The sequence below is a fragment of the Xenopus laevis genome, chromosome 2L (assembly GCF_017654675.1).
Source record: "Xenopus laevis strain J_2021 chromosome 2L, Xenopus_laevis_v10.1, whole genome shotgun sequence".
Taxonomy (NCBI): domain Eukaryota; kingdom Metazoa; phylum Chordata; class Amphibia; order Anura; family Pipidae; genus Xenopus; species Xenopus laevis.
The window spans coordinates 109,847,669-109,872,119 of NC_054373.1; the positions used below are offsets into that span (position 1 = coordinate 109,847,669).

Consider the following 24,451-nt stretch of genomic DNA (forward strand, 5'->3'; position numbering starts at 1 on the left):
ATCTTGAAAGTATTTCATGGTAGAAATCAGGATTCATCCAGATACCAAATAGACATGGTTTGACCGAATGGTGAACCCAATCCGATTCTACTTTGCATACTCATATTCAAATATGAGAAAATATTTAAAAAGTTAGATTCAGTTGTCCAAAGTCACATGCCTTTAAGGGCTCAGATTTGGTTCGGCTGAACCCAAGTCTTTATTTGGTGCATCCCTAGTAGAAATGTCTTGTGAAGCTGCAAAATGTACTGTAATGACATCGGTTTTCATTGGAGTTCCTTGACTTTTAAACGGTCGGCCTGCTTATAACATTGATCTGTATTTGGTCATCGAACACCTTGGTGACTTGCATTTTTTTTTTGGTACTACAGAGGGTACATTATTCCCTATATTCTGAAAGAAATATGATTTGTTTTTATCCATGAATTATATACACACATTTTCTTAATGTAATTGTTACCCTAGAACTTAATAGATATATACTTGATTGACTGGTTGTCCATTGTGTTATCCAAAGATACAATGTCAAATGGGATATGTATATAAATTCCATGATTTAAGAACATTTTCCAGTGAGTAGAATCTAAGACAGTTCCTGTATGTCTGGGTCTGTAAGGCTTCCCTTGAAATCCAAAAAGACTTGACCCACAAAACGCATAGTATCTTGGTTTGAAAAAAGGCAATAGGTTTTGTTCCATTGGTAAGTTCTAATGTTAGTAGCCAATAGCCTTTTGTGACTTCTCTAAGTGGAACAAGATAGAGCACAAGAAATTGGACAACATACCTCTGCAAACCATACAGGAATTCATGTAATTTAGTAAAGCAAAACACTTTCTTTGGGCTTGGTTAATTACTCTTCTAGTCTCCTTCTTGTTACTGCCTCCGAAAAAAATGCATATGGGTTAGGTTTTCCATGTTGAAAATGGAAACCAGGTCTGGACTGGGAGTCGAAATAGGCCCTGGCATGTCAAGTACACAGAGGCACAAACAGCCCCACCCCCACCAGCCCACAAAATAGTGACTGTCTATAGCAACTTACAGCAGGCCCTCTGGCATTTGCCAGAACCGACAGATTGCCAGTCCGCACCTAATGGAAACACATTTGTTTGTGGAACATAGGCTTAAAATAGTGTGTGGCTCTGAATCATTCCTATTTGTCATAGGAATCATGACCGTATTCACTAATTCAAACAGCAGGGATATGCCACCTTTACCTCCCAGCAGCTCTATTCTCCCCATGGTGCAGGAGGTTGGCCCAGTTCCCAGCAATTACTTGTAATGCTGGGTTCAGGAATATTCAAGGGAAACTAGTATTCTTTTTATACTTTTATATTGTGCCATACTTTACTATTTACTAACAGTTGACCAGTAAATGCTTCCTGCTGATTGGTGAAAAGAAACAAACTTGGCATCTTTTATTCCACTTCCCCTGTTTGGTCCATTTAACACACACTCTATGTTAAGTTTTATCAGGAGTGGGTGTCTGTGCATCTTATTTTGACACCTAATATGTATGCCTTGCTAGTACGCAATGTGGGTTAGTATGGAGCAAAGCTAAATAGTGATTTTCTTTGTTCAAAATGGATTGTAACTTGTGATGCAGAAGGTTCCAAACAGGCTGCCTAAGAAAAGGATGCCTTGTTCTGAAGGAATGCAGCAAGGCCATAGTTCACATTGCACTATTTGTCTTGAAACAGGCTTAATATTTGTATGGTTCCTTATATCAGTATGACCAATCAAAGCACAGGGCTGCTGAGAATGTTGTTGTTTTATTATTTTTCTTTCTGGCTGTGATAAAAGTTTTCTGTTTATTTAGAGGGGATGTTAAATGAAACTTGACTTATTATTTTGTTAAGTTAATAGAGTGTATCTACTGTGAAATAAGCATTTAGAGAAAGCATTGTACAATATGACAGCAAATGGATACAGCCAACCTCTTCTATGTGACTGGCTAAAACTTTATACAGAGATAATGCTGAGAAGTCAGGTTTAGGCATTAAAAAACATTTCTTGTAAAGTGTTAGAATTCTAGGCACGTGTTTGTAAAAGCCTTGTAGCTTTTAGGGCAAGGCCTAGGGCATGTTCTCCTAACAAAAACACAGTTTTTATTGCTCTTATAACATATATATGTATAAACAGGCAATGTATTTGTATAAACAGGCAACTCAATAATATACTAGTGGTGTATAAACACATTTTACAATTAGTGTTATAATATAATATATTGAGCTCATATACATGCAGGAAGATTAAAGCTGCTGACATAGACCATCAGACTTGCCCATGCCAAATGTAATGTAATGTAAAAACGATCCTCTTCTTCCCTACCTTCAATGACCAGGGCAGATGCACTCATAGTAAAGCCAACTTGCTGTTGACTCTACTGCTCATTCGCACCCTTCCAGAGAACAAATATGCAGGAAGATGATCATTCCTAATGCTAATTGAGAAAAACTGAGCTGGTGCAGTTTTCTGTTAACAGGAGCACTGGCCCAGGGTATCAGGTAAGTAATTAAAATTACTGGAGGATGGCTAACATTTGGCATCCCTCCCTGCTATTTACACTTTCCTTCTCCTTTAAAAGCCTATAGCAGATAAGTCACACAATAGTTGGGTCCTATCAGCTAGCAAAGTAACATGTTTACTTTTGCCTGTTATGACTGCAGCAGACAAGTAAAATATAATTGCTGGTTATTTTTATGGGTTACATGGCTAGTGTTAAACCGTTTCTAATAATGGTCCCAAAAAAGAGAAAACTTGCTAGATATTTTAGCTTTGTATAAAATTCAGTATTTACCAAATAAGGCTACAGTGAAGAAATCATCTTAGATCCAAATGACTGTATCCTAGATCACTCAAAATGAGCTAGGAAAGCACACAGTATTTGCCTAATCTGCAAGGATTAAGTTCTTTGGCACATATGGTGAGCACAGACATGGAGGCATTTCCATTATGGCTGTTAATTTCTGTTCTCAGTCACAAACTGCCTCCTGAGAAAAACAGAGAGTTAATTATATTTTTAAGATAAAACTAAACCTGCATTTAAAACATTTAATGCAACAACCGCTATGTGTTAACAAAAAAGTTTAATAGTATAATAATAATAATAATCTTAAATAATGTATACAATGATAATGTATGAAATTCCAGCTTTGCACATATGTGGGCAATATACAAGCCATGTTGGGATGAAAAGTTGTACCTACATATCTCATTATTGTCCTTGATATAGGGTGGATAGTCATAATTCACTTGAATATGAGAAAGTAGTTTGGTGCCTTAGAAATGACCAGGTTTGTTATTAGAAAGAGCTGGAAGTGACCAGCGGGGTGAGAAAGTCTTGGTCTAAAACCCTTAATACACAAGAGCCCTTAATATTCTGTGAATTGTATATTTATAAACGGTGCTTTGGAATGTCATCAGTTATATTCGGTGGCTTCGGGCTTGTGCTTTTATATGGTCATGGAATTCCTTGGTGACTTATAATATCCCTATAATACACAAAAGCCATGAAAATCTTGTAAATTATATCCTTATAAACGGTGACTAGTGATGTCATCAGCCCCGTGCTTTTATATGGTCATGGAACTCCTCGGTGACTTAAAATATACTTATTTTACAATAGGGGTTAATTTATTCACTATATATTTTACAATAAGAGGAACATTATACACCATATACTACTATGTAAGTCAAAGGAAGAAAATCATTGGCTTATAGCTTTTTCTAATTTCCCTTTTTTTTCTTTTCTATTCAGATTTATGAGAGAAAGCCTCAACCTCAGGTAGCCTATAAGGAGGTATAAAAACAGTGCAACTACAGTTCCTGGAATTCCCCTTTAGTTCCGACTCCGTTTTTCCCTTTATGAAAATTTTAATAAATAATTCAATATTGCACTCGCAAGCATTCCTCCAATAAAATCGCATTAAAACCAATGTGGCATTCCGGTCTATTATGGAAGCAGCAGCCGGTGACCCGAGGAAACTACACTGGACAAAGGCAAACGCATCAGACAGTTCAGTTACGCAAAGGATTCGAAACGATAGACCAGAATGCCACATTGGTTTTAAAGCGATTTTATTGGAGGAATGCGTGTGAGTGCAATTTTGAATTTAGTAAAATTTTTATAACGCTTCCACACGTTACTTCCTTTTAACCCACTAAAGTTTTAAGAAGAATCAAAGCAGACTGAGACGCTCAAATTACACATGCCTGTATCCACTTACTTCTTGTAAGTATAAACACCTGCCAGACACACTAGGATCAGAGTGTGGGCTTCTGTGCTACTATCACTCTCATCACGGGTGTCAAAACTTGGATATATAAAGAAGGACTATAGCCGAAACACCTCTAGCACCACTTAAGTTACGAACTTTTAAATTGGTTAAATATTAACTCCTGATGGTGGTGCATGATTTTTAAGTACAAATTATTCACATACGTTATGTTTGAACATAGCAAGTTCACTAAAAATATCATTATTTATTTTGAAATATATATGTATTTTATCTGTTTTATTCCCCCTCAAAACCTTGTGGTTTTTGAGGAATACAGCAATCGCTTGTGGAAATTATTAAACAGTTCATGAACCACTGATTGGGAGGGATCGGTGTCAAATGTTTGTTGTACCCTTTACTAATCACTGAATTTCAACTTGGATCCCAATGATTTATATATCTGTGACCAGACACGGTCATAGAAGCAGCTTTTGTCAAAGAAGATCTACCATAACTGACCATAATGAGTCTTCCCACTCCATAAATGAGATGTCTGTGTCAGCACAAGTCACTTCTGACATCTTCAGCTCAAAAACCTGTTGATAAATGACCCCATGTAGACTCATTAAAACATATCTTTAGGTTGGAGTGATTCTGACTACAATTGATTTAGTATTAAGTGTTTTACTGCTGTAATGGGAAGTGAATAGGTCTTTGCATTTTAATCCGTTACTTTCAATGTAACAGTAATATTATACTTAGAAACGACAGCTGCTCCTTCAGTCATTTCTAGGTTTGTGCCACCATCCGTGTCAGCCCACCATGTGTTCTAAGTAGGATTAATGGCATTGTTTTGAGAAGCTTGTTATGTTGTGTTTTTTTTATATAAATGGATTGCATATCATTATTTATTGCTTTATACTTTCATTTGGCAAATGTAAAACTGCAATTTGTCGCAAGTCAGAAATATTATTCATGATGTGGGACCCTTAGAAATGATGCGAACACTAAAAAATCTGACTTGCTTCTTGCCAGCTACAGTGGTGTTTTATCATAATCGCTTACCATTTAATCCTTAAACACTGGAAATTTATTTTGCAGGTGAAATAAAAATAAATTTGGCGAGTTTTGTCACCCACCTGCCGATTGGTAACGAAATGCATGGAATTGCCATGTGCGCCTTTGCATGTAAGGTGGCTGCCAAGGTTTTCATTAATGAAAAAAAAAAAAGCAACGTGGTCAACTAGTAACATGCTTGTATTACTGCAAGTACATCCATTAAAAAACAAAAAAACTTTCAAATGTTTATGTTTACAAAATTGCTTAGCCACCATACTATACAAAAAAAAGTGCAGTGCAGAGCCAGAAGTTAGAGGAGTAGAACCTGGGTAAGGATGTCCAGATCAGACAGTACCCAAATGTATCCTGTGGGACTAATGAAAAGTTGGTGGTTCTATGGCCCACTTATACTACTCTTGTGATACAATTCAACAGATCTCATTACTGTCTTTGCAGAGCAATGCAGAAGAGCTTGTAAAGGAGATGGAAAGGTTGAATGACTGGGGGTGCCAAATGTTAGGCACCCTCCAGTGATTATAATCACCAGGCCAGTGCTCCTCTTAGCAGAAAACTGTACTTCTGAGTGAGCACTACAAACCAATCCTCTTCTTCAGCTTTGTTGCTGCTCTGTGGTCCCTGCAGAAGCATGCATAGTAGAGTTGAAAAACTTCTTTGCTTAAAGTTCAGCTTTTCACTTTGCTTCTCATGCTCACCTGGTGTGTAAAACAAAGAAGCAGGAAGAAGATCACTCAGAAAGTACCCCAGCCTGGTGTAGTTTTCGGCTAAGAGCATTAGCCCGGGATTTCAGGTAAGTGATTATAATCATTGGGGGATGCCAAACATTTGAGCCCCACCCCAATGTGATTTAACCTTACCTTCTTTACGCAAATAATTCCAATTTTTAAAAATGAATACCATCTTCTCTGTAATAATAAAATTGTACCTTTGTACCTGATGGTAAATAAGCTGCATAAATCCATATTGGTGGTAAACCAGTCCTATTGATTTTATTAAAAGCTTAAATGATTTTTATCAGACTTATATGGTGATTCAAATTACAGAAAGATTCCTTATTCAAAAAACCCCCAGAACCCTAGCATTCCCGATAATAGATCCTATACCAAATATATATATATATATATAACAAGTTCTGTTCTCACTGTATCATGCATTTATCAGTTATGCATATAATTGCAGTTAGAACTCATGACCTACAGACAGTTGGAGATATAAAACTTCATATTATTGCATCACATAATCTAATATAAATTAAATGTGGTACCGACATATCATTCCAATGCTTGAGAGCTCTGACTTGCCACTACCTAAAATTGTCAGAGAGTCACAGACCAGAGTTGGAAATTGGCAGGTGCAGTTGGATGCACAGGAGCTCAAGGCCGCACTGCTATCTTCCTGTGCCACCAAATAAGAGTCCCTTCAGGAATGCAGTGTAAACAAAGGACTAAGGTAGAACCCAAGTTCAGTGCTTCTTTCTTAAACACTAGCAATACTTTAGATACAGTATCAGACTGCAGTTGATGTGTGACTTACAGATGACTCTTGTAACTGCTATAAAGAATGTGTTTTCTTTCCTCTCTGCAGTTGCGAAATATGGACAGGAACAATAGTAAAAAGTTTTGTTCTGATGTGTCACACTTGACTAATAATGGTACCTTTAGCATAGAGTTCATATCCCTTTCTTTGAAACCGAAGCACAAGATGCATGCTGCTGGTATGAGTTGGAATCGCACTTCATCTCTCTCTCTCTCCTGTATCATCCCATCAGCTGATTTCACCAGAAAGTGACCCCTGGTGCTTTAGGCTAGGGCCACATGTAAAGGAACTCGGGCTGTGGAGAAATGCAGGCCAAGAATCCGCTCCTCTGCTGCTGATCTCCTATTCAATGAATAAATTGGCTCGGCCCTTGTGCAGACAGACGTGGTAGATTCAACACTGATATGCGTGATGTTGCATTTCGTGCTGAAATGCACCACGTCTAGAGAGGCAATGTATTCAGGTGGCAGCAGCGGAGGAGCAGATCCGCTAAGTTTCCCTAGTCTTATAACTTAGTTTGTATGTTCATTAGAACAACATAAGTGAATTTTTTACACTCCCCCCCCCCCCATTAGGCTAAGCCATTTCATTACCTGGACTAGCCTTTAAAATGTATTATTGTTAGCCCTAATGTTACTAAGTAGTATTACTATAGCTAAGATCAGAAACAGCATGTTCAGATGCTCTCATGTTGGCATCCAACTTTCTCATACACTCACCACATCATGGTGGGGGGTGGCTCAGGCAGCCCATGATAACTTTTTTTTAGGTGTTTTATTTCTGGCTAAAAAGGCAGTTGTTGGATCCAAAATTATATCTGCTAGTTTGTGGCCATATTTATAATGCTTTAGTACAAAGTTTAACTATATATGGTTTGTATTTCCCATAGTAGTGCTTATATCCTTCATTTGAAGCAGCTGAATAGAACGTTTTATTCTTGAGTGACATATACCTAATATATATTCCATTCTACAGTTAGGCCCATAAATCTTTGGACAGAGACAACTTTTTTTTCTAATTTTGGTTCTGTACATTACCACAATGAATTGTAAATGAAACAACTCAGATGCAGTTGGACTGCAGACTTTCAGCTTTAATTCAGTGGGTTGAACAAAAAGATTGCATAAAAATGTGAGCAACTAAAGCCTTTTTTTAACACAATCACTTTATTTCAGGAGCTCAAAAGTAATTGGACAATTGACTCATATGCTATTTCATGGGCAGGTGTGGGCAATTCCTTTGTTATGTCTATCAATGAAGCAGATAAAAGCCATGGAGTTGATTTGAGGGGGTGCTTGTATGTGGATGATTTTGCTGTGAACAGACAACATGGCTATATTGGACATTGCTAAAAAAAAAAACATCTAAAAAAGCCAGCACAGTTCTGGAAGAACATTCTTTGGACAGCATCTACCAGAACGATGGCAAGAAAAATGTATGGAGATGTCTCATAATCCAAAGCATACCACATCATCTATAAAACATGGCGGCGGCAGTGTAATGGCTTGGGCGTGCATGGCTGCCAGTGGCACTGGGAGGTGTTCAGAGACATACTGTCTGCTTAAATCCAGCTAAATGTAGTCAAATTGATTGGGAGTTTCATAATACAGATGGACAATGACCCAAAACATACAGCCAGCCAGCAACCCAGGAGTTTATTAAAGCAAAGAAGTGGAATATGCTTGAATGGCCAAGTCAGTCACCTGATCTGAACCCAATTGAGCATGCAATTCACAGAAAGGCCAACAAACAAACAGCAACTGAAAGCCACTGCAGTAAAGGCCTGGCAGAGCATTAAAAGGAGGAAATCCAGAACCTTGTGATGTCCATGAGTTCAAGACTTCAGGCTGTCATTGCCAGCAAAGGGTTTTCAGCCAAGTATTAGAAATGAACATTTTATTTTCACTTTTATAATTTGTCTAATTACTTTTGAGCCCCTGAATTGAAGTGATTGTGTTTAAAAAGGCTTTTAGTTCCTCACATTTTCATGCAATCAGTTTGTTCAGTGAATTAAAGCTGAAAGTCTGCAGTTCAACTGAGTTCTTTCATTTAAAATTCATTGTGGTAATGTACAGTACCAAAATTAGAAAAAAGTTGTCTCTGTCCAAAGAGTTATGGGCCTAACTGTATGTGTATGACATAGATTGACTCATTCTGCATTGGTAAATTAAGCTCCTATCTGCCCAAAAGAAGCCAATATTGGAAATATAAAAAAAAGTTTATTTAAGTTATAACACACCAACACGCAAGTGTAAAATTCTCAGCAAAGTCACCTACAGTCTGGTGGTAGTTTCGTAATTGTTGTCCTTTCGCAACATGGTTGTCTGGCCTTCAGCATTGTTTGTCATATTGAGGACAAAGAGCTGGTTTTGGTTCAATAGTTTAATGCAGCTTGCCCTTGTTTTTAGGATTGCCCTAGTTTCCCAGCTTTGCATATGAAAGCCCTAGAATTTTTGAATCAATGTCTCACTTCCTGAGAACTTTGGGGCACAATAGTGTTTGACAAGTTTTACAACTAGAAGAAAAAAAAAAACCGATTCATTTTTGACAAGAATGAAAAGGCTCTAGTGGGCGATACAAACAGATATAACTGCAAATGCAAAGAGCGTTTATGAGCAGGAGTGAATTGCTAATATTCTTAGGAACTACAGGAAAATGTATGCTGAATATGCAAGTGTAAAATTACCTAACTCTTTTATGGAAAATACCACTCTATACTTTCTTCTTATGCCTATGGTATTAAACTGCTGCTGCAGGGGTAGGGACTATTGGCAGAACGAATGCCCGTATCAGGTACACACACTGTAACATGGAGATGTGCCTAAAAACTTTTCTTCATCTTTTTTTTATGATTTTCTGAAATGATAAAGATTTTGTGCTGTATCCCTTCTAAAATGTAGTAGGATTTTTTTTTTTTTTTTTAACCATATTTTTTATTGGTTTTAAATCACAATACATGACAGCATAAGACAAAACATACCTCAAGAAGATAATGCGAAGGATACAAAAATGAACCCCAATGTTACAATCTGTGACAAATAACAAAAGGTACACTGTGCATCTGTTACATCTCCATAAATAGATGCCACTAGAGAAGGGGAGCATCATATTCCCACGCACATCCAGTACAACCCTAGATATGCAAGACAATCAAGAATAATATATACATGTAAACTACTCTTGTACACGGTAATCAAGTATGTAAAAGAAAAGAACCTCGCACCATAGTTGCAGAGTGACACCACACACCCCTCATGAGAATCCATGGTTTACCGTGGAATTTGGTCATGATATGAATCCCAAAGATACCAGTCCTCCATAAAGGACATTGAGTTATCGTGTAACAGGGTGGTTAAATATTCCATTCTCCTTATTTGCTGTATTTTGTTCTCTAGAGCTAACGTAGTTGGAGCCGTTTGCACCTTCCAATGGGCCGCAATCAAGCACCGTGTACCCATCAATATATTCCGTGCGACTTTTTGAATATGTTTGCCGACATTCCCAAGCGGTAGCCCCAGTAGATGGGTTAGAGGATCTTTCGCTATTGTTATGCAAGTGATCCTTGATAATATATCGGTCGTTGTGTCCCATAGTGGTGTTATCATTGGGCAAGTCCAATAAATATGAAATAGCGTCGCTGGGCTTTGATGACAACGCCAACAATTGGCTGAAGTGTCTGGGAAAAGTTTATGCAACAAAGCAGGAGTATGGTACCACTCAAATAAAATTTTATATATATTCTCCTTCATGGTGGTACATATTGATGATTTAGTTGCATTCTCCCAGATTTTCCCCCATTGTTCTATGGAGATGGGAGTAGGATTTTTTTTTTTAAAGTATGTTTGTAGATAGTATGTGTGTGACTTGGCAAATGTTTTTTCATTCTGTCAGCTAGGGGATATCTCTGGTTTTCCCAAAACATCTAATACCGGGGTCAAATCTGGGAGGCCTAGCTACGCGAGACCCGGGATGTCCTCACAAGAGCACAGCTGCATAAGGCAGCTCCTGCTTTGTAGAATTCCTAAAAAAAAATTGCACTTTTGCTCTTTCCTTGGCCTTTTATGTTGGGGTGCAAAGTAACTATGTATTTTTACTTTTTTATATTACCTTGTTGGTGGATATTACATTCTAAACTATGGTTTAAAATATTATTTTAAAATGTGTCCAAAGTTTAAACATGGTGGACCCTAATTTGATGCATATGGCCATCTCTTTCATCTTGTCAAATTCTCTCGCGCCGCTCGGCTTGCATTTAAAATAGCATGTTTTTTCCCTGAGGAATAACCTCACCCCTTGTTTCAGCAGCTTCTCCTTCTGTGAATGTGTTAAATCCTCAGCCAGAATCACAGGCAGCTCTGAGCAAGTTGCTGGGCCGTTATTAACTTGTTTCCATGGCAACGACTGTTCACAAGCCCGAGGACAAAAATGTTTTTATTCTACTGTGTTGAACAAAGGGTTCTGGTAATGCTTTGGACAAAATGCTCTTTGAAAGCGAGAGACATTGATGCGTTTGTATTCGTGTTTTCTGAGACTGCTAACTTTAATTTAGATCTAGAACTCCCATAATTGAGTGCAATTTAATATTTGGTTTTTACAAAATATTGTTTTCATATTTCATTTGTTTTTCCATTTAATTTACAGTTTATTTATTTTTTTAAATCAATATTTCTGCTAATGTACAGTTTAGTGTGAAGGCATTTTATTTTTGAGTATGGTTACCACTATAATAGCTTTCATCTATTTATTTTTTTACTTATTTATTTATGTATGATATTTTGTACAAATTGCCTAAAGCCCCTAATGGGGACCTGAGCAATTAAAAGAGAAATGTGCGGAGGGCAGTGACATGTAGGAATTTCTGAATGGAAAGTGAAAGTAATTGACTGCCCCACCTCTATGCTTTAGACATAGAGGTGGGGCAGAAAATATTTGATTGACAGCTCAGATATTTAAACACCTTTATAACAGGTATTAATGTTTTAATGAAAAAAATATGTTTGATTTGCAAATGACTTTCATCATACAGCTTTTCATGTGTAGGTGACAGGTATGCTTAAACGGAAAAATTAAATTATAACACTCCAACGTTTCGGCCCTCAAAGGCCCCAATATGGGGCGAAACGTTGGATGCACAAGTGATGACTGAATAAAGACATACTTATTTAATTTGTATGTTGGTCCACTTTGGTCAACTCTACAGTGTCTTCAATGTGTTGTAAATCAGACAAATCAGATATTCAGAATTAACAGTTGCAAAAAAAAAAGTTTGTTTGGGTAGAACCTGCAATGCTGTAACATTTTACAAATATCAGCACATTATTTTCTAAGTGGAAATATTAGGAGAACTGGTCCTTTGTGGATAAAAAAAACTGCCAAACTAATTCCAAATGTTCCCCTGGCTTGCAGAGAGGATACTGCTACACTCCTCTTCCCTTAAAACCACCACACTCTACCCAAGTTTCCTCCAGAGCAGGAGTGGCAGGCAGTGTTTTAATGACCTGCACTTTGATCCCTGTGCCAAAGCTCAGACACAAATTTAGTCCATCCATTTTCCTTTATTCTAGGAAACTGACGCAATTGTCCCCATTGCTCTTAATTCAGACGCACAAGGCTTGTCTTGAAAACCTGTCCTATAGCTGGTTCTTTGGTCTAAGTTGGGGTCCAAAATGCTATGTACTGCTTTTTTGGGTACTAGAGCTTAAACTAAGTTTATTCTAACAACTGATGAGTTTATGTGGCAGATCAGAGGGTTCACATGTACTGCTTTGCTAACACTGAGTTAAAAGCTTTGAATGTTGGGATATATGTTCCGATACACTGAAACACAGAGCTGTAAGAGCATGTTTGTGTTCATAGGAAAGGAGTTCAGCTGCTCAGGTTTTCCATGCAGTGGGGTCAATATCAGGCTACACTATGAATGTCTGCGCATATGGGGGCTCTTTTAAAATAATACATTTGGCTGCTGTTTGCTGTGTTTGCAAAGTTGAGCTGCAAAATTTAAAAAACTGGATTGACCTAAAACCTGATATGTGGGGGGGGGGGGGGGGGAGTTAATCACTGGTTGGTAAGTGCTGATCAACCATAGTAACAACCAGAATTGAACCCATTTGTGACCATCTAGAGATAAAAAAGGTGTGCATTTTAGAGCTTGGCAACTTATCAAATAAGCTTTATTGTTTGCAGGGGTGTAGTCATGACCGTGCCCAGGGATGCCAAGAAGATGGGTACGGAGGAGCCCCAGCAAGATACATGTATCATGTACATGCATGAATACCAGTGAAACTGAAAGGGGTGGGGGGGTGCAGTGCTTTAAAAAACAAAACAAAAAAAACCTGTTGGTTAAAGGAACACTTTACCCCCAAAATGAATACTTGAGCAACAGTTTATATCATATTAAGTGGAATAATAATGAATCTTCTCAAACTGGAATATACATTTAAGTAAATATTGCCCTTATACATCTTCCCTTGAACCGCCATTTTGTGATGGTCTGTGTGCTGCCCTAGAGATCACCTGACAAGAAATACTACAACTCTAACTGTAACAAGAAGTGTGGAAGCAAAACAGAAATTGGCTCATATGACAGAACATTTGTGGTTTGTTTGTGTGCGGTGTGAATCATAGTTTCTTAAAATGGCAGTTTTCTGTTTAGGATTACCTAATGACACTTACTATTTAAAAATTATATTATTATTAACATTTTTTACAAATGAGCTGTTTTATGCAGTATATTTGCAGTATATTTTTATAGAGACCTACATTGTTTGGGATATAGTTTTCCTTTAAAGTGGTGGAGGTTAAACCTCTTGGGCATCATTGGGTAAACTTGGATCTGTCATTGATGCTACATCGCACACAGCAGGCCTATAATATTTATATTAGTTGCCCTTTTGAACTGTTGGATGATGCTACCACAAGATCGGTGTTTGACCTGCACACTTAGGATCATTTTTATGGGCATTGACATGCCCTTTGACTTCACATAATTGCCACACCCCATGATGTAAAAGGGCAAATTTTATTTTTAGGTATTAAGAGAAATAGGGTGGATTTGTGTCAGATTTTCTGGAGAATTTTGCTTAACCTGAAACACATGGAACACCACACACCCTCTCTGGTTTATGAGGTGAGAGACCTGCAGCTGCGTTACTGTAACTCACACCACACTAGTTAGACTCCATTCCCTATCCATGCTTTTATCCGAGTTCATACCATTATTAATAAAGTGATATAAAAATGATATTGATATAAAAATTTGGTTAATTTGGATTTGTTAATATGACTAGTGGTGACTGTAGTGAGATCACACAATTTGCTATACATTTCATCCTAGTAAAGCTGAGCAATAATTGGTACCCTACACAAAATCAACTGGCACTTATTGGCACATTGCAGTTTATGATGGCTTATGATTTGGAATCGACTGGTGCTTTGTTTTACCTACAAAGGAGATTCAACCACATCACCTTCTGATCTGGATCTGAATTTCCACCTGATAGGTCAGAACTTATTAAAATTAGGGGGTTGTTTTTAAATATTATCCTCTGAATTCTTGGGGGGGAAAAAACAAGGGATGCCGTTTATTCCGTGGATTTAGGATAAGGGGGTCTCTTACATCTGTGTGTATATTTAACACAAGTTTGAGTGGATATTAGAAATTTTGGGGGTTGTGGATTTTGTCATAAAGCCTGACACTGTACAGAGCCGAGCATATTCACAGAGCATTTCCTTATGTTTTTCTGTACATTAAAAAACAAAATATTTGGTCATTTGGAAGCACTTTCTGCCTACAACTCACCCTTACAACTGTGCCAAAAGTCTGTTATCTCCCTGGCACATCAAACAGGGTTGGCTGATCTATGTGCTGTGAGGCGTGGGGTTTGTCACAGTATTTTTTTTCTTTACTTTTTGAAAATATGGTATGTGTGACTTAGCGAAAGAAATAAGCCATCTCAGTTAGAGGAAACTGAGCATATACAGGCAGACAAATGAGCCTGAAGTACTGTCTCTGCAGCAAAGTGCTTTATTGTGGAAAAGAGTTTTTTAAAGATCTTTAGTGTGAGGTTGGGAAGGGGTTACCAGATGGTGCTTGTCACTAGGGACAGCTGTTATATCATGCTTTTTATTCCAACATCCTGTCACAGCAGATCTCTAGCAAAAGGAAATGCAACTTTACATATCCCTGAAGGGAACTGCTTTCAAAGATGGATTTTGAGCACGAGAACCTTTGGCAAAATAACGCATGCATCATGTGGAAGTTATGCATTTCATGGAAAGTAGCATTTATTTACTCAATGATATATCTAGGGAGAAAATCTGTTTTTGGTATTAACCCCCCCCCCCCAAAAAAAAGCATGTGATAATTTGTATGTACCTAGAACCCAGGCACATGGTACTTGGGACTGTCCACAAGTTTTTCCCAATACAGTTGTTGCTTGTGTCATGGCTCTCTAAAATAGTGCACTCTAAGAAATAATATTCATCTACCTTATAATGGAGATATTAGAAAGCATCTTGGAACTCGTTGTGTGGAATAGTCATACTTGGCCATTCACCTTCCATATGTATAGATGGTGGGCATTTACAAATCAGATTTTCTGTTCCGTCAGTTTGAGTCTGATTGGATTCTAGCATGGTTATATCTCCACAAATGTTTAGGCAATATAGTGTACAACTGCTAATTGTCCTATGTTATCTGTATAGAAAATTCATCTTATAACTTCCCTCAAAGTCAGAGACTTGAGCAGAGGATGAACTAGAAGACAGCGTAGATGGTAATTTTAGTTAAACATTTCCAGTAGTACTTTATGAAGTGCTTCATATCCCTCAAGCTTCACTGATAACATTGTTGACACTTTATTAATAGGCAGTAACATCCATGAAACTGCCAGTGTGTGGTGAAGTAGAAATCATTACTATTTTGATGCCATATTAGAGGAGAGACCTCTTCCTAACAGGGTTTTTAGTCCTTGCTGGGAGTTTTAACATGGTAGCCACTGAAGGAATGTAAGTTTGAGATTTGTGCATGGGGAGTGAAGGTTTTACAGACGTAATAAAATGCTTACAGAGTGATCCAACTCTTCCCTCATCGTGTTCCATTGTGAAGTGATGAGTTCTGGGAAGTCCCTCTGCTTTCCAAAGAATCTGTGCTCCACACGCAACTGAAATTAGAGGGACTTCAAGTCCCAAAATCCATCACTTCACAGTGGAACAAGGAGTTGGATAACTATGTGAGCTTCAGGGGTTGAATTGGATGTGTAACTGTAAATGAGTAAGAGTTAAATTGTATAAACTGGATTTTTGCAACTGTGCCATGGTCCAGGAAGGGAGCAAGGACACAGTCCTTCACCAAATACATCAGATTAATAAACAAAATGTGTTTCTTTTCAAGAGAACAAGGTACATGCAAAATAAATATATACTTTCTTTTTTTCAGCTACCTTCACTTCCTTCTATACGTGACTACCAAACCAGATGTAGGAGCTTGTTTCATGGCTCAGTTGAGAAATAGGTTTCATTAATTTAATGTTTTATTCTAAACTAATGTCGTGAAACTAAAAACTATGATACCACCAGCCATTTGTTGCTTGTAGGTTCCAGCCTGAAAATGCATGACCGAGCACAGGAATGGAGAAGAGCCCGTAAGATAGATACTCCTGGCTCCTGGCTGGCTGTGCAGAATTTGAAATAAAACTTGCCTTTTGAAAGACAAAAACATCCATTATCCTTATTCCTATTTCACATACATATAAGCAGAAGCTTAATAATTTTATATATATTTTTAACTTTATTTACTTCTATGAAAGTGGTCTACTTCCATCCATTTCAAGCATTCCCGGTACTCCTATAAAATGCTTACCATTACACTGAAAGCGAGAGCTGAGCTCTCAAGCAGTTTCTTGGGTCGGACATAGCTCTTTGGGGATTTAATTAAGTTAGTAGGCGGATGAGTGAAAGCAGATGGTCAATCAAGTCCAAACCTAAAAACTGATCATTAATTGACTCCACTAGAGTAATTATGAGGGGAGAAAGATGCATGATGAATCTAGTTCAGGATGTGTAATTGCATTTTCGGTGTATGACATTTTGTTAATGGAATTGTACTGTTGCTAAATAGTCTTTTTTGCTGAGGCAGTTACGGCCCCATGGTGAGATGCTGTTGATTGAAATAAGATCACCTACTTCTAATTTTAATGAAAGGGTTGCCTGCTTTATAGAATTAGGTTAATTGTTCTATTTGTTGTGTTTTTTTCCCCTGAAACTAAAATCTGCTGTTACATCAGCAATACATGGGGTAGAAACATTTCTGGGATTTGGCTTAAATTGGCTGGAAGCATCCCTAAACAAAACAGAAGTAATAACTTCTTTGACACCTGGACCACTTATATTTTAAGTCTCTCCCCCCCCAACATCAGACAATTCACGGTTTCTACATTTCACCAAACTGCATGGTACGATTTTGAAAGACTAGATTTACTAAGTGGTGAAAATTCGCCCGCGATGGCTTTGCAGTCATCGCAACACTTCGCCAGACGAAAATTTGCTCAGACAACGATAACTTACTAAAATGCGAAGTTGCGTCTAGGGCTATGAATTCTGGTGATTCTTTTCACTAGTGTTACTTCGTCAATCAAAGCAAAGACGCGCTAACGTTGGCTAACTTGCATGCGGCGGGAAATTATAAAGTTGAATGCACGTATATTTTGCAGCAAATAAATTACATCACACAAGTCCAGGGAACCTTAATAAAAAAAGAGTTATAATGCCCAGTGTATAGTTTATGTTAGGAAATGGAGGGGGGGACCCTGGTACCCAAAAAAAAATCTGCGGACTTTTGCAGCCTATCACCTTGAAAAAGTGAAAAGACGCCTGCGCCCTTTAGTAAATTTGCCCCTACGCGGCACTAACCCTCTGATTCTAGCTACAGCTACTTTAATCTGGTGATGAGACTGGCTGCAACCCAGAGTCCACTAATACACAGGGAGTGATGGATGTCCGAAACATCCATAGGTATGGCAAACAACAGGCTTATCTGATTCTAATTGGTCTATCCTATTGTTTTGTTGATATTGTTTTATAATAAAAGGAAAATAGGTTCCTCACAACCACTTTAGTCTGGTGTAGCGGTGAACTTGAAAGTGTGAATACCATTACCTCTCCTCAAATAGATCTAGAATCTATTTGTCCTGCATTTTGCCACATTTGTATACAATTCATACATATTGGGGGGGGGAAAGATGCACAAACATGAATTTTTGTAGTATTCAAAATGACCTTATTGGTTATTCGTCCCTACAAAGCTTGTAACACGTGACTGTATTATTCCATAAATGAATACTCATGGTTATGATGGAATTTAAATAAAAACAATTAAAAAAAAAAATACAGGTGTACATTTTTAATAATCTAATAATCTTCTGGAGGTCCAAATCTGGCCGATGGTCTTAGAATTGGACACCACTGGTCTATAATAAAATATTTCATTAGTCAAGATGGTCTAGAATGGACTTTTTTTGTTGTCAGTCCTGAAAGATTCCCCAAAAGGATAACATCGGGAAGCTGCTGGGGCTGATCCTTGGTCAATGTTTCAGCAGCCTAGTCAAAATAAAGACCGGGGCTAATATTACAAATATTCCGGGAATGTATTTGCTGGTAAATTTGCAATTACCTATCATTCTGGCCCAAAAATCCTGCTTCCAACTCAACTCCTTCTCTTCTGATCCTCTGTCCCCTTACCATATTCGCCAAATTTCTGTACCTTGGAAAGCCACTACCATGCCCCAATTATTTCACTGTCCTGCCCATGTGCTAATAGTACATATGTTTCTTCAAAAAAAAAAAAATGGAAGGTTTTCCTGTTGGGAAACACTGGAGTAACTGTAGTCCTACTGGTTGAGTCAGCACAAAGGACCGAAGCTAGAGACTTTATACCTGGCAGTCTATAGAAGAAGGACACTGGATATATTAGGTGTTGATGGTCTTGTAGACAGTCCTGTTCTCGTTATATTGGCATTGAATAGGGGGATCCTTAATATTTGTGTCTTTTTTTTTTTTTTTTTTTTTTTAACATAACATGTTTAATGACTGCAGTTTTTCAATATGGCATCCTCTAGAGGACTTTTGTACCCCTGGCTAGACAACAGATGGCTAAATTTCAGATTATGTGAGATCAGTATGTTAACAATTGGTGTACAATAACCAGTATTGTAACAAGAGTCTTTTTCAAAAACCATGCATCCATTTCAGCCCTAGATAAACACATTTTTGGTGACTGTTGTGTGTTTGTTCCATTTCCCCCACATACAATGTTTGAGGCCTTAATACGTTTCATACTGGCATGTCAAGATTTATATATACATTTTTATTGAACATAAGTGGAACAACAAAAGAAATTCTTGGCAAAGAGGATGGGCCGTGCCCTCGGGTCCCTGGGATGCCATTAAACTGAAATGGCCACAACTGTTACACATACATTTAGTGCGCCTTCTGTAATAAAATCAATGGGTTATTCCCTCAGCAAAGCCAGGCAAAGATCTATTAGCTCTGTAACACATAGAATCAACAATATAATTGCAATGCTTTGGGCTACATCCATGTGCGTTTTATTAACTATTTAGTTCCTTCTTCCCCATCTAATGTTGATTTAATTGTCAAAAATTCTGCAGTGCATAGCTGTTGCTAGTGTGCATTAATTGATTGCGTGTTTGTAAGCTTGTGTATTATAAAAGTAATATACCCCCACTGTAAATTATGCGTAGTCACCGCAATGTTCCATGAGCTGTATAAAAACAAGCGGCCTGCACACTTCAAATATACTCATTTTACAATAGGGGGTACATTGCTTTCTATATAAATGCCTCTGATGCTTAAAGCCTGCCTTTATTCTAGCTGTTCCAATGGCAAAGGCTGTGCATGTTCTACATCCAATTTACTTCTGTATGAAATGAGGATGCAACAGTTGCAGACCTGCAGAAAATTGGGCTTGTACTCCCCTGTTGTATTTTCCACTTTTACTACCCATTTTCTTTAAAGATAAATTGGGGTTTTTTTTTTAGAAGGACTTCTACCAAGCAGCAATAGGCAGTACTTTTATAGAGGTGGTGTACAAAACAGAAGCATTGTGTGTTTACTCTGAGCTGCACCCATGCACTTTAGCAGAAATGAATGAAAAGTATAAAATATGTAAGTAAATATGTATATTGGTTGATGGCTGTAAAACATATACAATATGTTTCTGTATTGGCTATTTGATTACTTGCAGTGCAACTAGATTTGTGGCTAAGGCATACATCAACCTGCCATCTTGTTTTTTACTAACCCAGCTTTAGTGCTCTGAAGAAAAGATGTTGCTTGTCTTCCTGCCATATCTATGAAACATGCTTTAGTGCTGTACCATGACTGATTGCTTGGATCAAACAAGCTTTTGGAGCCTGACCTGGCATCCAAGGAACAATATCCATGCAATTATGCACTTTTATTGCAAAGCTCAAGTACTGTGGCATTGGGTTAGAAGTGGGATATGAAGAATTCACCATTTTATGAGTTGTGTTAAGGTAGTTGACCTTTAAGGGCCAAATCCCATATACAGAAAATTACAAGAAGCAGTTGCTTGCTAATGCTGTCTTGGTGCCATATGTTGTCCCAAGGAATGCATTCTCTACTAGTGTAACGATTCAGAAGATATGCGCCGCCATCATTCTCAAATGAACAAGTACACTTGCTACAGCACACGCTGAGCATCAAGACCCAGCAGATCTTTCATAATACTAACATTAAGAGGCACATTTATCAAAGGTTGAATTTCCAATTCATGTGAGTTTTTTTTCTTCTTTTAACTCTAATGAATTAGATTTTACTCAAAATTCGATTGGGGGGTTATATGATAAAAAAAAAAAAAAATTGAATATCTAAAACTCAGACGAATTTTTACGATTCAAGTTTTTTTTCCTGAAAAGGACTCAAATGTCCGGAAGGCTACAAACATCTCCAAATTGGTCACTGGGCCTCTCCCATTGACTTATACGTGAATTCGGCAGGTTTTAAGTGGCGAATAGTCGAATTTGAATTCTTAAAGGGCCAGACTTTGATAAATCAAATTTTTTTCAAAAACTCGAGTTTGGATAATTGCCTAGCATTTGACACCCCCAAGTGCAACAAGCCTTTCCTTCTCCTTTAATAAATCTGCCCCATAATGTCTACATTTTTCCTATTTGATAGTCAGTGACTATGGCGATTCACAAGCCTCCAGCTATTCACTTAATTTCGGGTCAGCAGTATAGGATGACCCCAAAACATTGATTTAACTGCAGCACCCTTATATATAAATCAATGCTTTATTGGTCTACACAGAGCATACTGCTCACATTCAACCTTCAGGCATTTAATGGTCTGTTTCTCAGATTCTTTGACTCAAAAGAGCCCGAAATATTGCATGAAGGCAATTCCATTTTGAACCTCCAATCCCCACCATTTTCCAGCAGCAGTCGCTAGTCTTTCCCAGATGTAAATATGAACAGTTCAGTAGAAGCTGTGCTTTTTAATGAACAGTTTGTAATTATAAAGATAGGAATAGTAGGAGAGGCATGCGATACCCCCAACTTTTGTCTTCCACATTTTGCGTAGAGAATCTGATTATTGGCCCAGAACCAAGAAGAGACTTTGTGTCTTTAAACCTAGCGATCTGAAATCTGAAGCCACAAACAGGAGACTGATAACTTACGTAGATTTGCTTCTTCAATAGGGATGGAATAGCATGTGAATGTTCATAGAGAATATTATATATAGAGCAAAAACACTGTCTTGTCATTAAGGTGGCAGATCATGCAATAGTTTGCAGCCTCCAAATACAGCTCTTCAGATAATGGGGCAGTAGAAGATCTTTTAGTTCTAGATTTAACATGAATTCTATTGAATGTGTATGTTTTAGTGGAGTGAAAGTTGTGTTGCAGTAGAAATCCAAATACAGATATTTTGTTCCTGGGAGCACAGTCAAGTCCATCTGTCATGATTCTCAACATTGTTTCTTCCCTATAGAATTCTGTAACCTTATTTTTCCCCAACTCTAAACATTGCCTCCTTTGTCTCTAGTTAAAACTGACCTACATTCCCAAAGCAGAGACAACGTGCAGCTGCATTTCGCACTGACACAATTCTTGCTGTATATTTATTTTGTGTTTTGCTATTGTCAGCGCTTTTTGTCTAACCAGAGTCCCTTTGTTGCGCAGGTTGCTTTGAATGCTGTATCAAGTGCCTGGGAGGAGTTCCATATGCTTCACTGGTGGCCACAATTCTCTGTTTCTCTGGGGTGGCACTTTTCTGTGGCTGTGGTCACGTGGCACTTACGGGAACAGTAGCCATACTTGAACAGCACTTCTCTTCAAACCCCAGCGATCATGTCTTCTTGACTGAAGTGTAAGTGCTCAAAATTATTACTTACAATTACACAAACGGTCCTAACACATACATGTCCTAAGACATACACATACAGTTTATTCTGAAGAGCATGCATAATAAAACAGCAGTGTTTTTGTATGTAGAAGAGGCCCATTGCTCTGTATAAAGGTTTGGTGATCACTACTGAAACTGTCAACCAGTGCCATATCTCTAACGGCTGCACTGATGGTTTTGTAGGTGCATTATCTTCTTCAATGAAGTAAGCTATCCCCCGAAATATAGTGGTCTGTATTGTCACATGACTTAAAGAATTTTGATTCGATTCAGCTGAACAATAAGGATTTATCCAAATCCTATAAAAAGTGCTAGGATTCAGCCAAATTCCAAACAGAAGCCTTGGTTTGGTGCATCCGTCATTGAAATAATACCTGACTGTGCAGACCAAGACATACATGTCAATAATTTGGAAAATCCCTGGAAAAGTCAGTCAACAATTTACTTAAGCTGTACTTTTTCTTAAAGCATAAAAGATAGCCCTATCCTGGGCTGAATGTACTTGTTTAATATCAATGGTTTAAGGACATGATGGGATATATGACATGTTTTCTCCTTTGCAGAATACAGCTAATGCAATACGTCATCTATGGAATTGCATCTTTTTTCTTCTTGTATGGAATCATTCTATTAGCTGAAGGCTTCTATACCACTAGTGCAGTGAAGGAGCTACATAGTGAATTTAAAACTACAGCCTGTGGACGATGCATCAGTGGAATGGTGAGTGATTGGGGGGGTAGAGCTACCTATCCTCATTTTCGGATCCTCTGGCAGCAGGTTAAAGGATCTCATTGCTGATACATCCTTAGCATAATCACAGCTAGGGAGGTCAGAAGCATCAAAATAATCCATTCATTCCATAGTCGATTCACTTTTAATGTTGGCAGCAGCTTCATTCAAGTTTTTACCCAAAGATAAAGATAAACATGCTAAAAAATATATATATATATTTAAAATAATATATATAAATATAAGCTAAAGGCAGCACACCGCTCCAATGCTAGCCTCGGGTGCACAACAAATCTTTTAAATAAGACCACCAACACCTATATTTTTTGTGAAGATTCAAAAAAAGAAAACAGCATGTACAGCCAACGTGAGGTTTCAGTCCCCAATGAGACCATTCTCAAGGCAACTATGCCTGCAACGCAATCACATGATTGGGCCAATCAAAACTATAACGTGACTACTACACTAAAGCAAGTAAGAAATGTTGCAAAGTGACCAATTGCTCAGATAAAATACCTTAAAATAGCAGATTAATGGGAACAATGAAATGATTGTGCACTACGGTAATTAAAAGTTACCATAGTTACAAGTAGGGATGCGCCGAATCCACTTTTCGGCCAAACCCCCCGAATCCTTGTGAAAGATTTGTCCAAATACCGAACCAAATCATATGCATATGCAAATTAAGGGTGGGAAGGGGAGAAAAAAATGTACTTCCTTGTTTTGTGACAAAAAGTCATGAGATTTCCCTCCCCGTCCCTAATGTGCATATGCAGATTAGGATTCGGTTCGGCCGGGCAGAAGGATTCGGCCGAATCCAGCTGAAAATATTGGATTTGGTGAATCCCTACAATAAATAAACCCAATAGACTGGTTTTGCTTCCAATAAGGATTAATTATATCTTAGTTTGGATCAAGTACAAGCTGCTGTTTTATTATTACAGAATTTTTTTTTAATTATTTTATTCTAGATAACGGGGTTGTCCCCCAAATCATGATCAGTCTGTGAATTGTTTTAAATATTTTGTGGACCAGTATGAAATCTGTTTGAACTTTTTGCCCCCAGTTTGTTTTCCTTACCTATATTCTTGGAGTGGCCTGGCTTGGCGTCTTTGGCTTTTCTGCCATTCCTGTTTTCATGTTCTACAACATGTGGTCCTCTTGTGAAGTTATCAAAGCATTGCCTACAAATCTGACCACCACAGCCGATCAGATCTGCGTGGACATCCGGCAATTTGGTGAGCATTTTATAGTACAATATTATTATTATTTATATTAACAACCATCTGCTGCTCTGCACTATAGCATTTCCCTTCTGCAGGCTGCGCTGTGACAGGTTGTTCCTATCCTATATTGGCATCGCTTGTAAATAGAGTTGCCACCTTTTCTGGAAAAAAATACCAGCCTTCCTATATTCTTGCCGTTTTTTCCTATTAACAAAATTG

At 37.9% G+C, this 24,451-nt stretch overlaps 1 protein-coding gene across 4 annotated transcripts in view; it reads left to right on the top strand.

Annotated features, from left to right (window-relative positions):
- gpm6b.L (glycoprotein M6B L homeolog) overlaps positions 1 to 24,451 on the top strand; it is a 77,765-nt gene that overhangs the window by 45,019 nt on the left and 8,295 nt on the right. For all 4 annotated transcript variants that reach the window (NM_001090777.1, XM_018244941.2, XM_018244939.2 and 1 more), the window contains 3 exon segments: positions 22,055 to 22,241; positions 22,841 to 22,997; positions 24,073 to 24,244. In NM_001090777.1, the coding sequence (NP_001084246.1) occupies positions 22,055 to 22,241; positions 22,841 to 22,997; positions 24,073 to 24,244 (516 nt within the window).